This window comes from Danio rerio, chromosome 11 (assembly GCF_049306965.1).
Source record: "Danio rerio strain Tuebingen ecotype United States chromosome 11, GRCz12tu, whole genome shotgun sequence".
Taxonomy (NCBI): domain Eukaryota; kingdom Metazoa; phylum Chordata; class Actinopteri; order Cypriniformes; family Danionidae; genus Danio; species Danio rerio.
In genome coordinates, this window is record NC_133186.1 from 43,957,913 (window position 1) to 43,973,384 (window position 15,472).

General features: G+C 38.7%; 2 protein-coding genes across 14 annotated transcripts in view; one reads left to right on the top strand and one right to left on the bottom strand.

Annotated features, from left to right (window-relative positions):
• kcnab2a (potassium voltage-gated channel subfamily A regulatory beta subunit 2a) overlaps positions 1-15,472 on the top strand; it is a 226,320-nt gene that overhangs the window by 161,113 nt on the left and 49,735 nt on the right. For 12 of the 13 annotated variants that reach the window (XR_012387358.1, XR_012387359.1, XR_012387357.1 and 9 more), the window contains one exon: positions 14,398-14,442. Coding sequence is in view for 7 of the 13 variants with exons in the window: in XM_009306291.5 (XP_009304566.1) it covers positions 14,398-14,442 (45 nt within the window). In the remaining 6 variants the exon portion in view is untranslated. Of the gene's footprint in view, positions 1-14,397; positions 15,157-15,472 lie in introns of all 13 variants that reach the window. The other variant, XR_012387360.1, reaches the window with a different exon arrangement.
• The window catches only part of flnba (filamin B a), a 750,037-nt gene that overhangs the window by 84,936 nt on the left and 649,629 nt on the right, over positions 1-15,472 (bottom strand). The window lies entirely within an intron of this gene.

Here is a 15,472-nt window from a genome sequence, read left to right on the forward strand (position 1 = left end):
GCCCGACCCGCCCCGTTTTCTATCCGCCGCGCCCGATCCCGCTAAAGAGCGGGGGAGAACAAAACCGAAAAATCACCCAGTTATACAGTCCAGACAGCCTATAACAAGCTGTCTGTATAAACACACATACGCACAGCACCAAGCACACACACACAGACAAAGCTTTCTCTCTCATTCGCGCGCGCGCGCCCTCTTAACACACACTCATAAGCACCAAGCACAAACACAGGCAATGAGGCAAAGCTCTCTATTTCTCATTCGCGCGCACACACACACACACACACACACACACACACATACACACATACACACATCTCTCATTCGCACGTGCGCATACATACACACACACACACACACACACACACACACAAACACATACTGCAACAAACAAGCTAAACACATCATCGCGCTATTTCATTTACACAAATACATACGCGTGCTCACTCGGGAGTCGGGAGCGATATTGCTAGACAGCCCGCTCCCGTCCCAAATTAAACCCGTTACCGACCGCTCCCGTGATTTATTCGGAAATTTATACCCGCGCCGTAGAAATCTGGTCGGCGCCCGCGGGAATGCAGACCTCTACCATGGACCACAAAATATGTGTTGCATGGCTGTATATTTCAATTGGTTATATGCAGAAGGACATTTAATTTTCTGTACCTCAGTTCAAGTGCATCTGGTGAACGTTATACCATCACAAATCTCCACGTTTAAGGTTTGTTTTCTTTAAAAAACCTCTGATCTTAAGTAGTTAGTTAGTTTATTTATATAGCACATTTTTTACAACACAACGTTGCCCAAAGTGCTGAACACAATCAATACTAAAAATAAAATCTACATCACATACATAACAATTAAAACAAAAGGCAAACCCCTCAACATTAAAAAGGCTCAAATACTAAAGAACAGAGATGGAGTTTCAGATGCTTTTTAAAAACGGATAGAGTTGGAGCGTGTCTGATGTGGGGCGGAAGCCCGTTCTAGAGTTTTGGGGCGACAACAGCAAAAGCCTGATCCCCACTTCGCTTACACTGGGACCCTGGTATGAATAAAATAAATTCATCAGATCTTTTGATCTTCACTGCCTGATTGATGTACAAAATAAAGTGGGTGTCAGAATGTACAAATGTCTTGATGAACTGCCACAAAAGCCAAGAAGAAGAGCAGATTTTACTGTGCCCTGTAGTTTTTTTTTGAGCTAGTCTAAAGCGCGAGTGCTTTCTCTTTCTTGCTTGTGCTCGCCGCACGTCTACATCTGAACTAACAAACTTCTTGAGCTCATTGTAATAACGTGCACTTGATTATTGATGTGCTTTTAAAAATCTGATCCTGTCAGAAACTGGCATACGTGATCAAACTGAACGTACGTGAGAAGCAAATTATTTTTTCAGCAAACGTGAACAAACTGCCATGTTTAACTATCATCATCGCCTTTTGGACTATTATGAACTGGGAATGACGGAATTATTCTTAAATAGAGGCTACATGTGCTGCTGAAGATTACAGACACAGATGAGAGATTTGCACTGACTGTGGGCTATATTTCGTGTTGTTTGAACGTAAATAAGGACTAAATGTATGCTGTGTGTAGTTATTCTATAATTGGTAATATAGGGGGCTGTATGTGTTCATATATGTTGCATTTCTATATTTATTTTATATAATTGCAGACGTTACAGTAGGCTATTTCGTATTGATCTGCAGTTATAATCAAATAATTTACGTAGAAAAGTTAGTAATAAACATTTACACGCAAGTATTTATCTGTATAAAGCATCTGTTTTGTGAGAAGTGCTTGTTACATGATATGTAAACGACCCAGACAGCTTTACTGTAGATATTTTCTTGAGCGAAAATGCCGTCAACTGAAACTTTCTGTCGTACACCACACTCACCAAAAGAGAACCATTGTTTAGCATTGTTTAGTACCCGTTTAGTAGTGGATACGCAAGCCTGATAAAGGTGACCCGTACCGACCTGTACTGTACCACTCAGTGGAAATGGGCCATTTGACAGTGGAAACGGCCATAGAAGTGTACCAAACCAAACCGTACCACACCACTCAGTGGAAACGGCCCAAAAAGTTTCAAATGCAAACATTATTTATCAACATAAGATGTAACATAAAGCTCTAATGTACATAGCTGATAAGAAAAATACTAAAAAGAACCATAATAATGTCAAAAAATAGCATAAAAATTTAAGTGTGGTGTAGGAAAGTCAATTTACTGTTAATCAGGTTCCAGATTTCCAGATTCAGTCGGTTAATTGGTCAGTCAGTCAGTCGACAGCAGCCTCTGGTGGATTTATGCAAGAACAGCAGGCTAGAATGGCACACGCGAGAGAAATTTGAGATCTCAAAAAGCATACACAGCGGCCTCTGGTGGATTCGCGAAACGTCAATCTCCTTTGACGTATTTGGCGCTCTCCAGAAATGTATATAGGGGTAGGTTTTCAGAATCACCTTGGGTTGGATGTTTTAATCTTATGCTGAGTTCAGACTGCATGATTTTTAAAGTAGTTGTGTCACAGATGTTTTCACACTGCATGACTATCTGGGCTAGCGTTTCGTCGCTGCTTTGTTTACACTGTAAGATTGATCAACGACAAAGGCTTTATATGGAACAAAATCAATGCCAAAAGTCTTGAATTAAAAAGCTTGTTGAATACCACCATATATCACCATATATAATATATCCATAGAGGCTTCCATAATGTATTTTTAAAGGGTATTGAATATTTTGTAAGTGAAATCTGAAAATTGAATATGAATTATTGAATTTTTAAGTATGAAAACGTGTTTGAAATATTTTTTCGTTGAAATATTCACAGCTTAAATAAACAGATATGTTAAATTTCAGGACCTAAAAATACAAACCCTGGAATTCAAGTCATTAAAATGCAAGAACTTGTTAATATGGTGTATTATTTTTTTCAGTTTGTGATATTCAACAAGCTTTTTAATTCAAGACTTTTGGCATTGATTTTGTTCCATAGCTTTAACATTGCATGACTTTACAATAGGAAGAATCGCTGACAACTTCACCCAAACTACGTCTCACAGCCAAAAACACGTAGTATATCTTTTGTTATTAACTACATAACGAGAAAGAAGCCTTTAATGAGGTGGAAAATGTACACGTTTGCTCACCTGGGTTTGAAGGGAATTAGCAATTTCTCCCCAACTTTCTTTTTAACTTTCAAACAGACATGGGTGCTCCTGTCAGACCTCCACTAGTTTTTCCTCCATTTCCTGGGTCCAAAAATAAACCGAAAAAGAGCGCTTTTAACTTCTCTCCCAGCCTCCCGCTGGCCTGCATGTACACACACACACACAAGTGAATGCTGCTCTCTCATTGGCTGTAGGTGATCGCCGATGTTATTTTCAGTCAGAACACATTTCACACGGCATGATTTGAATCGCAGACAGCTCCAGATATTCAGCACGCCAAATATCTCGCAGGCATCAGCGACTCATCGACAATTCTCTCAGATCGCGTCTTTGATAGATCATACTGTGTGATTGTCACTCACGTGCTCGAGCACCGATTTGTGATTTCACACATTTGTCGTCGATTTCTCCAAACCTGTCGGCGAGTCAAAATCGGGGCTAAAATCACGCAGTCTGAACTCGGCATTAGTTATCAAGTGAATTAAAATTTTTCAGTTCATGATGCTGTGGGTTTTATCTTGATATTTTAAATGCTACAGATATGAATGACATTAAACATCTAGAATATCCTAGCAACACCCTAGTAACTAAATCATGGACATGGCATTATAAAGGCTGATTTATACTTCTGCGTCTGACGCATAGCCCTTCGCCGTGGCCGTCGGCATCGCTGACGTGCACCTCTCAAAAATTGTAACGACGCGTTGTGCAAGCTCCGTGATTGGTCAGCTTGGTATCGCTGACGAGTCTGGGCGGGACCGAGAGCCGCGCGAAGGGCGCGAGCAGGACGTGAGCCCAATGGAGCGATTGTTTACAAGTGTGGAGTCCCGTGAAGTTTTGTTTTGTGTTTACCTCATAGTTAAAGTTGTTGCACGTCCGCCGGTTCCTGCCTCAAAATGAGCGAGTTTGAGCCACTTGTACATCCAGGAAGTGTTCCGGAAAAGCAAAACAGCAGAGAAGAAGCTCGACACAGAGGAACATTAACACCTCACTCCCAACTAGCGTTTCGGAAGTGTTAATGCAGACCAACAGAGACAGCGCGCAGAAGTATAAATGCACAGCTACGCGAGTTGCATGCGCCGTGGGTCACGACGGTCACTTGATGCAGAAGTATAAACCAGGCTTAACTGTTTATGACACAGTAGTGCCGTGGCAGTGGTTTTCACAGATGCTTCCCCTCAGAAAATGTGAGCTCTAGTTGTCAGTTTAATAAGTTCATTTGTTCTTTTTTTGCATGAACTTTCCTCAAGTTTTCTTTAAATGCAGAGTTCATGTCAAAAGGTGAATGCACATTTCTATGGCAGCTGACCCAGGGCATTGTTGGAAATGGCGTTCCTCTTCCATGTCTTGCGTGGGAGTTTGTGTTGAACTTGTCATAAACACTCAGCACAAAGCCAGCTGTGTTGATCTTGGGATCCGGGAAGGGCTCTAAACTGTCATTTGCATTTACTTATATGCCGGAAATCACAGTTGCAGACTGGGTATTACTTCTAGTTGGATCTTGGAAGGGTTGCATCTTTTACAGCGTTTTAAACGAGTGAGATTTATCAGCTTGAGCTCGATGAAGCACTATAATCAGTAGGATTATCCTGCTTTGACAATATAGAAGCTTACATGACCTTAAATGATACAGCGAACAGCACACTGTAATATATGACAATGAGCACTTTATTCTGACATATAAATGTACAGTATTCTCACATAAATTCTGCACATACATGTGTAATTTTCTTCTACTAAAATGTAACAAAATATATATAATTTAATTTTAATTTTTTTTTATTGTAGCATATGCTTAGTTATGTATATATATATATACATACAATATTATATTACATTTATGGCATAATCACAGAAGAATGTGTTTTACCTTCATTGCTAAAGTACACTCACCGGCCACTTTATTAGGTACACCGTACTAGTAGAGGGTTGGACCCCCTTTTGCCTTCAGAACTGCCTTAATCCTTCGTGGCATAGATTCAACAAGAAATATTCCTCGGAGATTTTGCTCCATATTGACATGATAACATTACACAGTTGCTGCAAATTTTTCGGCTGCACATCCATGATGTGAATCTCCCGTTCCACCACATCCCAAAGTTGCTCTATTGGATTGTGAACTGGTGACTGTGGAGGCCATTTGAGTGCAGTGAACTCATCGTCATGTTCAAGACACCAGTCTGAGATGATTCTCGCTTCATGACATGGCGTGATAGCCATCAGAAGATGAGTACACTGTGGTCATAAAGGGATGGACATGGTCAACAACAATACTCAGGTAGGCTGTGGCGTTGACACAATGCTCAATTGGTACTAATGAGCTCAAAGTTTGCCAAGAAAATCACCTTTCTTCCCTATTCTGATGCTCGGTTTGAATTGCAGCAGATCGTCTTGATCATGTCTACATGCCTAAATGCATCGAGTTGCTGCCATGTGAGTGGCTGATTAGAAATTTGCATTAACAAACAGTTGGACAGGTGTACCTAATAAAATGGCCGGTGAGTGTATTTGTGCCTACGTGTGTGTTTTAACTTTCGTATTTACTTCATAAATATATCAAATAAAATAAAAAAATACATTTTAAGTATATAAATTAAATTTAAAAGACGTTTCTGTGTGGAGTTTGCATGTTCTCCCCATGTTGTTATGGGTTTCCTCCGGGTGCTGCGGTTTCCCCCACAGTTTAAACACATGCACTATAGGGGAATTGGGTGATCTAAAATTTGCCGTAGTGTATGAGTGTGAATGCAGGATTGTATGGGTGTTTTATAGTACTGGGTTGCGGCTGGATGGGTATCCATTGCATAAATTGTGCTGGATAAGTTGGCGGTTCATGCTGCTGTGGCGACCCCAGATAATTAAAGGGACTAAGCCAGTTTTGGTGGATTTATCAAAGAATATTCCCTATGTGCAGGGGCATGAAAAACATGTAATAAAAAACAAATGATTTTACTCTTATTTTACTCATAACAAGTGTTAATTTTGACCCTTGCATCTGAGATTTCCAATTTGAGAGATTAGTGTCCTGCCAGTAACTGTAGATCAGTGAGTTCATCTCAGATGTTCCTCCCTGCAGTGCTGTGTGCATCCACATTAGAGCATTTTCCTCTCCTCTAAACAAGGAAAGTTGCCTGACACTTGATGTTTCTTAAATAAACTGTGTAAATGAGGTGAGGCTGGCGGTTGGTAATGTGCTCCGTCATGAGCTGAGCGTTAGGCGTGGGCTTCAGCGATGGGGTGCGAGGAGTGGGAAGACATGAGAGTGGGAAGCTCTGTTTTATTTATCCATTTAGAATAAATACAGCTCCGCCAGCATCTACCATACAACTGAACCAACGGGCCAGAACCAGACAAACAGCCCTGCTTAAATGCAGCGCCCGAATGCAAACACGCATGTTAATTTACACACATGTGCTGTACATATATACATGTATCTGTGTGCACATCAGCTTTTCTTTGTGTATTGCTGTGCCAGACGCATATGCAAATAAAAAACTGTCTGTGTATTAACTTGTATACAACAAATTGTACTCTAAGTCAGAGGTTCTCAAAGTGGGGGTCGGGAGACAATGGGTCTCGGGACAATGAAGGGGGGTCGCCTGGTGATTTTCAAAAATCAAATAATTTTTATTAAACCTTTAGACTTACTGTATTTTATCAATAACCTACTGAAGAGAGAAAAAAAAATAGTCGTCTATAGTTACTATAAACTATATAGTTACTATAGTAGCTTATAATTATTAGTTCTATTGGATTGCGACTTCTCGGGTAATTACATTATACTAAAGACACAGCAATACTGTCAGATGCAGCAGATTTTGTAACGCCAGGTTAAACTTTCTAGCCCATTTACACCACTGACATACATTCAATTCAATTCAATTCAATTCAGCTTTATTTGTATAGCGCTTTTACAATGTAGATTATGTCAAAGCAGCTTCACATAAATGGTCATAGTAACTGGAACAGTGTGGTTCAGGTTTTAGTGTTTAAGTTCAGTTCAGTTCAGTTTAGCTCAGTTCAGTGTGATTTAAGCATTACTGAGAGTTCAAACACTGAAGAGCAAATTCATCGATGCGTAGCTCTACCAATCCTGAACCATGCGAGGCAGTGGCGACAGCGGAGAGGGAAAAAAAACTTCACCTGATGGTAGTGAAGAAAAAAAAAACCTTGAGAGAACCAGACTCAGTTGGGCACGACCATTTTAATTTCTCCGCTGGCCAAAAGTCTTGTGCAGAGCTTCATTCGCCGTGGTTTAGGCAGGAAGATGGCCTCAGCGAAGACTCGTCTGTCCCTGGAGCGTCGCTGGATCAGTCTCATGATCTCCACTCCCCATGACCATCAGCGCAGCAGCAGCTCAGGATATGGCCTGGTCCCGGATATGGAATCCTTGGGATCATCTCGTCGCTGGTCTTGGATCCAATCAGTGACTCTGCATAATCTGAGGACCTCGGGATGAGTATCCCCAGGTGAAAATAGAGAATAAAGAGAATAATTAGCGTAGCTGCTGTTCATCGTGTATATAAGCAAGATGCAGAAGCCTGTGTGGAACCGGTTAGGTGATGCATTGAGTGTATGCTTTACTAAACAGATAGGTCTTTAATCTAGTTTTGAACTGGGAGAGTGTGTCTGAGCCTCGGACGTTATCAGGAAGGCTATTCCAGAGTGTAGGAGCCATGAAAGAGAAGGCTCGACCTCCTTTACTTGATTTTGCTATTCTAGGTACTACCAGAAGCCCTGAATTTTGAGATCTTAAAGAGCGAGTTGGTTTGTAGCGAGACAGAAGGTTGGTTAGATAAACAGGAGCTAGATTATTTAGAGCTTTATAGGTGAGAAGTAATATTTTAAATTCAATACGAAACTTAACAAAACTTTACATAAAAAAACAAAGAATAGACTTGGGTCTATTGGTGTGTTTGTGTTTGTGCGTCATTGCATACAAGGTTTCTGTATTTATAACCACCACCTCAGAGAATATTGGGGGTCACGAGTCACTGGCATTGTCATTTTGGGGGTCGTGGGCTGAAAAGTTTGGGAACCCCTGCTCTAAGTAATGCATTTCAGATTCTTAAAAGTGTAGACAGCGCCCTCTAGTGGATTTGGAATATGAAATGTACAACGAAACACATCTGAAGAAATGTAATTTACATTTCACAAAAAAAGTAGACTGAGAAACGTGTTCACAAAGAGACTGGGTTAGCTGTATCTGTTCGACATGCTAACGCAAGCACACTAGCATGCATATTCATTTGTACTAATGAAGACGTTCTGCTTTCCCGAGGAAACTCTTTTGAAGTTATTTATTTATTTTTGAAGAAAGTGCAGTGTGTATCGGTGAACCGTACGTTCATGTGGATTAATGAACCACTCTCTTCTACTAATGACCACTAAATCAAAGAACAACAGCTTCCGCCATTCAACGGCTTTCTGTTTTTATGTAAAGCCCAAATTAGTTTGAAACATCCAATCAGTTAAGATTAAAGATGTCCATCCATCTTTTTTTAACAAGTGTTTTTATTAGTTTTACATTATTAATAATTACCAAACAACACAACAATAATAAAAATACAAGGAATAAGCATGATAATACAAAGAAATAATGGTAATAATAATTAAAATAATTAAAATAAAGAAAAATAGATAAAAGAAAATAAAAAATAACAAAAAAAGTTATTATTAAAAAAACAATTAGGGCATATAAACGGTTTCTATAAAAATACAAAAAGACAGTCAATAGGGGTAGTGAGCATATTAAGCATTATACTGCTATTCAGAATCCGCATTATATTGGTCCAGATGATCAAGAAGTGGTTGCCATATATTATAAAACTTAGCAAGATTATCAATAACTCCATATCGGACTCTTTCCATGTGCAATATTTGAGTGAGATAAGTTAACCATGTCTTAAATTGAGGAACAGAATCTGATTTCCACAGTTTTAGGATCCACAGTTTTAGGATCCAGCAAAGAACTAGAGTACCCAAATATAGCAATTTCTGGCTCGGGTGTCAAGGTAAAACCAAACATATCGGAAAACCATTTAAATATGTCACACCAGAAATTATAAAGTTTTATGCACGTCCAAAAGAGGTGGGTCAGGGAGCCTTCAGCAGACTTACACAGGTCACATGTAGGGGAAATGGTGGGAAAAATTCTGTGTAATTTAGAGTCCATCCATCTTTTTGATAGACTGATTAGTTCAGCAGACTTTCTTTCATATGCAGCTCCCCCAAATAATTAATTGTCTTCCTTACAATTTTTTTACAGGGTTTCAAGATGGCTGTTATTTTAGCATTAGTTTCAGCTATTATTATGTCATTTCAAATACCAAAAATAATTGTAAATAGTTTTACTTAATAGGGTGTCCGCGGGGTCTTGAAAAGGGTCGTAAAACTTTTTAAGGGGTCTAAAAATGTATTAAAAGTTGATAAATCAATTATGAGAAAATTAAGGCCATTAAAAGTCTTAATAGCGTTTTTACGAGGTCTTAAATTTTCTTCAAGCGCTGTCCAAATAGTTTGACTCCAAAAAAAAAAACATGCTCAATCCATGTGATTGGTTCAGGTCGGGCCGTGTCCAGGCAAGCTCCTCCGTCTGGGTGATGTCACGTAATTTGCGACAAACATGGCAGAAAGAGCGAAACAGACGGCTAAATGGGAAAATGCAAGTTAAAGGTGTGATACTGATTAGTAATTGAAGTGGCGATGAGGTCTTAAAATATTCTGAGAAGGTTTTGAAAAGGTATTGAAATTATCTTTAGGATCGCAAGAAAGTTGTTGGTTCAAGCCTTGGCTGGGTCAGTTAGCATTAAAGGGGTGGTCCACTACGATATCATATATATAACTAGTTGATGTGTAATGTAGCTGTGTGAACATAAACAGCATCTCTGAATGTAACTTTCTCAAAGTTCAATGCAAAGGGAGACCTTGGTTTTTACAGAATTAGCTTAGCAAAGCCTACAGTGAACGAATTTTGGGAACTAAAAAAAAACTTCCAGGCCAGTGAGATCACAAACGTACTTTTACCTCGCACACATACTGCGCAGCTAAGGGGCGTGGCCAGAGGCGCTGTAATGTTATGTTACAGCAGAGGGAGCTAAAATGCGTCCAAACGCTGCTTGTTTCCACAGAGCTACTTCTGTTTCTGTATTTGGGCTTCCAAATGACACAACACAAAGACAGAAGTGCTTACAGTTCAATATTAATTATGTTCCAGAAAACTATAAAATACATAGCAAGCATTATTTGACAAAACAACTTCCAGAATCTCTCCTAGTTCAGTGCTGGATTCGGTTAAAAACATCTTAAAGAAGGAGCAGCTCCTACAAGCAGAAGCAAGTGTTTTTATTTGTTAAAATTGATCATGTACAGTGTGTAGCCTTAACGGTATGCTGTAGCAAATATTTAGACAATGGGAAATGCTCTTTGGCACCGCTAATGATTTAGCTACAAATTCATATTTATCAGTCAGACTTCTGTAAACACACACACTCTTCACCAGCACGTGCATCGTCTCTCTATGCATGTTATGCTATGATTCATATTACATACATATGCATATTCTGAATATATGTGAAAGACGTCGTGTAACGCCTTGAGTTAGCAGAGTAGCTGTATATAATCTAAGTAAGATTTATGAAAAAAATAACATGATTTCCTTTAAGTGAAACATGAGCACACATTGCTTTGCATCTTTTAAACACAACCAAGCCTTAAAATTACATTCTGGACCACCCCTTCATTAAAGGTGATGAAAGATAAGCTGAAAATGAATGAATGAATGATTTAATTAATTAATATTATTGACTTAAGAATAACACTTTCTCTTTTGGAACATGACAGCTCTTCGATCACTTTTACTAATGACTAACTCACTAACTACTTACTTACTCACACTGAAAAAATGTGTTTCTCTAGTTCTTGTCAAGATTCTTGTCCAAATATCTAAAAATTCTTGAATCAAAAAGCCTTTTGTATATGAGTCGAAATATTGTTTAGTTTTCAGAAATATTGTCAAAATTAAGTAGGTTTTTCCTTAAAACCAGCAAAATAATCCACCAACGGTGTGAGCAAATTTAATTTTATTTCAAAGTGAAAGCAAAGTTATTTTGATTACCCCATTGGCAGATTAACAACACAGGCTCATTGTGAAAATGTACCCCCGTATACGTTTCTGGGGAGCGCGAATTATGTAGCCAGAGCTACATATGGCTGCATTTCATTTGCCCAGTAGCTCGCCATGTTGTTCGGCGGAGTTTGGCGAAGAACAGTTCCAGAAACATGTAAAGCAAAAGCCCAAAAATAAAATAAACAAGTAAATATCAGTGTGAGAAGGGTAAAATGTGGTAAAAATCAGTTTGAGCTTCTCTTTTTTTGGATTGCTTTTGAAAACACTGTTGGATGGGTTTAGGGAAGTGAGTGGGCGGGTCAATCAGTGCTTTTAATAACACTATCGGTTGGATTTAGGAATGGAGGTGGATGAGGGAATTGGTCTGTTGGTCAGTCAGTCAGTCGACAGCAGCCTCTGGTGGATTTGCACAAGAATAGCAGGCGTGAATGGTACTCACAAAAGAGTTCTGAGATCGAAAAAAAGTGCACGCAGCGGCCTCTAGTGGATTCACAAAAACAAAAACTGCAAAAACAAAACGTAGCTCCTGGGACGTATTTGGTGCTCTCCAGAAATGTATGTAGGGGTACATATCAATATTGAGCCTGGGTTTGTTTTAAAGAAAAACAAGACAAGACTTTTGACTAAAATGCTTTCTGATTTAGGAATTTTATTTAAGCTAGAAAAAAGTACAGAAATATACTTTTATTGCAGTGTAATATCATGAGTTTAAAGAAATCAAATGGTATTTTCATTTTAGCATTAAAGTAGTCTCTTAATTGTCTAGAACATGCTACGTTTGAAAAGGCAGCATGATTTTTCAAGAGAGATTAATAGTGCAGCAGTGGGTGGGATTTGTGGCGTCAACTGAATTACAGCACAGCGGTTCATTGAATTGACTAGTGCTCCACCGGAGGGAAATTGCACTCACCGGTAAAATCACATCACAAATCTATCCTCAATGGGCCCAATTAACACCCTCAGCATCACTAATGGCTGCCAGAGAGGCTTTGAGTCTCCAGGCTGTTCCTGATGCTCCTCCCCGTCTGTGGGTGAAAGGAGGAGCTCCTTTCAGAAGAGTTAAAGAGCTTCTCAGCACCCAGGCTTTGTAAATTAAACCTAATTTCACACTGTCGAGACCACTGTTAGCCTTGCATAACCTAAATTTTGTTCATCACAAATGCTACAAAGCAACCAAAAAGTAGCTGAGCACCAAGTAGACACTTGATGTTTTAAGAAAACATTATTGCTAGGGGTGTAACGATTTATCGTTGTACGATTTATTGCGATGCAAAGATGTCTCAATATGCATCGTGGCGTTATGACGATTTGATTACGATATGACGTCTGTTTTCTCTTATTAGTTGAGCTGTTTGCATGTAAGCTACGTTCCACCTGCTGTCGCACGTGAGTTCAGATTGCAGCAGCAGTAATGTTAGCAGACCAAGATGAGTGGAGTTGAAATAGAGGATGGCCCATCCTCTCAAAATCAGACGTCTGGCAACATTTCGATTGTACAGTCATTGCTTTAGACTCGTCCGCTTTTTGACACGCATACTGGGTCAAACATCTTAAGTTTTAAAGTCTTCACAGTGATTTACATACTTTGCACAGCGACATGGATACCTACTAATGGTGTTGAAAGTGTCACATACTGTATTTATAAGGTACAATCCACCCTAAAATATCATTCTGTCTTCATATAATGATGTATTTGCGGCCGCAAAATCACACATGACGTGAGCTGACCGTGAGCTGTTACTACAGAGGGCGTAATATGATAGACGCGCGCGTATGGCAAGCCGTTTTAGCATTTGAACCTTTGTTCTGACTATCCATAAATATATTTAGAGATATCTCTAACTATATTTTGACTAGTCATAATTGTAATTCGACTAGTCAGAATGACAATTAGAGATATCTGCAATTACAATTGTACTAGTACGAAATCAGATTGGAGATATCTGCAAATATATTATGACTAGTCACATTCCTTCATTAACTTCCATTGAAAAATATTTGCAGATATCTCTAAATGAGATTTGACTAGTCACAATTGTAATTAGAGATATCTCTAAATGAATTTAATTAAATATGAATTAAATACCTGGAAATGTGGATTTTTTTTGCACACACAAAAAACGCATGTGACCAAGCAAAGCCTTAAGCTCTTACTGTTAAATTTTTTTGCACCTTTACTTAAATTGTTCCTTAATTTTGTCTCTGTCATTTCAATTATATTTTTAAGAAGTTTTTTAATTGTTTTATTTTCCAGAGACAGGCCTGTTTAATTTATTTTCTTAAAGAAGGTTCAGTTTAACAAGTTGAAACAAAAGAAATACATAAAAAATAGTTTACTTAGTAAAATTTGCATTTCAGTTAAATTTTCTATTTTTATTCCAAATATCATGATACATATCGAATCGTGAACATTATATCGTGATACACATCGTATCGTGAGCTGAGTGTATCGTTACACCCCTAATTATTGCCTGTTGTTTCGTGATATGCATCAGAAATTCCATGAATAATCTATGAGTGTGCTTTCTGAGGGTCACTGGGTGTCCTGAACAAGAGCATCAGTGCATGTTTCGAACAATTGTCTTTCAGAGTGACATGACAGTCAAAGCAGAATTAAATAGCTTAATAAATAATAGTAAGATTAAAATATATATACATAAATGAATGGTCGAGGTTGTGGAGGAATATAGGTACCTAGAAACAATTATTGAATGCAAATTGAATTTTGACCAAAACACATGCAATTCCATCAACATCAAAGGCTGTTTTTCTTGCGTAAACTCTCCTCTTTTAATGTAGAGAGCAAAGTGCTGTGCAGAAAATATACAGCAAAATAAGCATAATAATATATAAAATAGGCGAAGCAGTGGCAGATAAATGGGCATAATAGGTCTCCTTTAAATATGAAAATACTGGTATGTTTTGAAATAAAATGTTTTGATAGAGTCTTGCCCGTGGATTGTGTTTTTAATTTACATGAATGCATCGTATCACATTGCTGTCTTGGTTTACTCCCACCGGTGGCCCATTCTGTTGTCGTAGATGTCAGTAAGATGACCGATTAGTCTGATAAGCATCTGGTTTTGTGTTGCAGGGCGGAGGTGGTGCTGGGCAACGTCATAAAGAAGAAAGGATGGAGGTATGTTCACCAACAGCATACAGCTTTTCATTTCCTCTTCTTATCTTGTGCTGATAGCTCGGCCCAGTGCCTCAGAGATTGTGTCACCGCAACCCCAGACAGGCACAAATATAAATTATTAAAGCCTGGCTCGCCCTGTTGATGTGCCATCTAGATATTGAATTATGAAAGAGTCGCATATGTGTGTGTTTGTCGTGAAGCCGATGTCCTGATAAATGTGCGTGACAGAAGTTCATGGTTGATAGAAGCACTTTTTAGGATGTATTAAAGGGATATTTCACTCAAAACTTAAAATTATGGCAATATTTACCTACCTTGAGTTTCTTTCTACTGGGGATATTTTGAATAATGCCATTGACTGCCATTGTATGTTTATTTTTCCTACAGTGCTATGGTTTTCATTAGCTGTTTCCAACTACCTTCCTACTTTTAGAATATCATTTTGAAATATCATATAAAAAATACAGTAAAAGGTGCTGTATGTACGTTTTTGACTCATAAAAATACCATTATATGTTTGCAGATGTTTTAGAAACATGCTAAGTGAACATGTTCATCTGAAAAACAATGCTGAAGTCAGATATTCTGCTTTGAAAATGTGCATTATGTGCTTGAATGTCCGTCTTTGTTTTGGTTATTTTAACCCGCTTAATACCAGTTTAGATAATTGTATTTCAGCACCCCGGGTTGCCTTGGTGGAAAACAGTGTATTTCGTTCATTCAGTCAGAAAGGCTCTCAGAGCATGCGTTCATGACTGAAATGTGATCTCCGGTGGACAGTACATAGCAGCCTCCGAAATGAGACGCAGATTCAGAGTTCCACATGAGATGGTTATTAATCAGCAAATAATATAAAAATTAGGAGTCTAAACATTAGCATACCTGTCAACCCTCCTGTTCTTCCTGGGATTCTCCCGTATTTTACAGTTCTATCCCGATATCATCCCGTAAAGGTATTTTCCCGTATTTCTCCCGTATTTTCAGTCTTTCTCTGAAGGGTGGTAAATAAACATTAAAGAGTCAAGCCTCA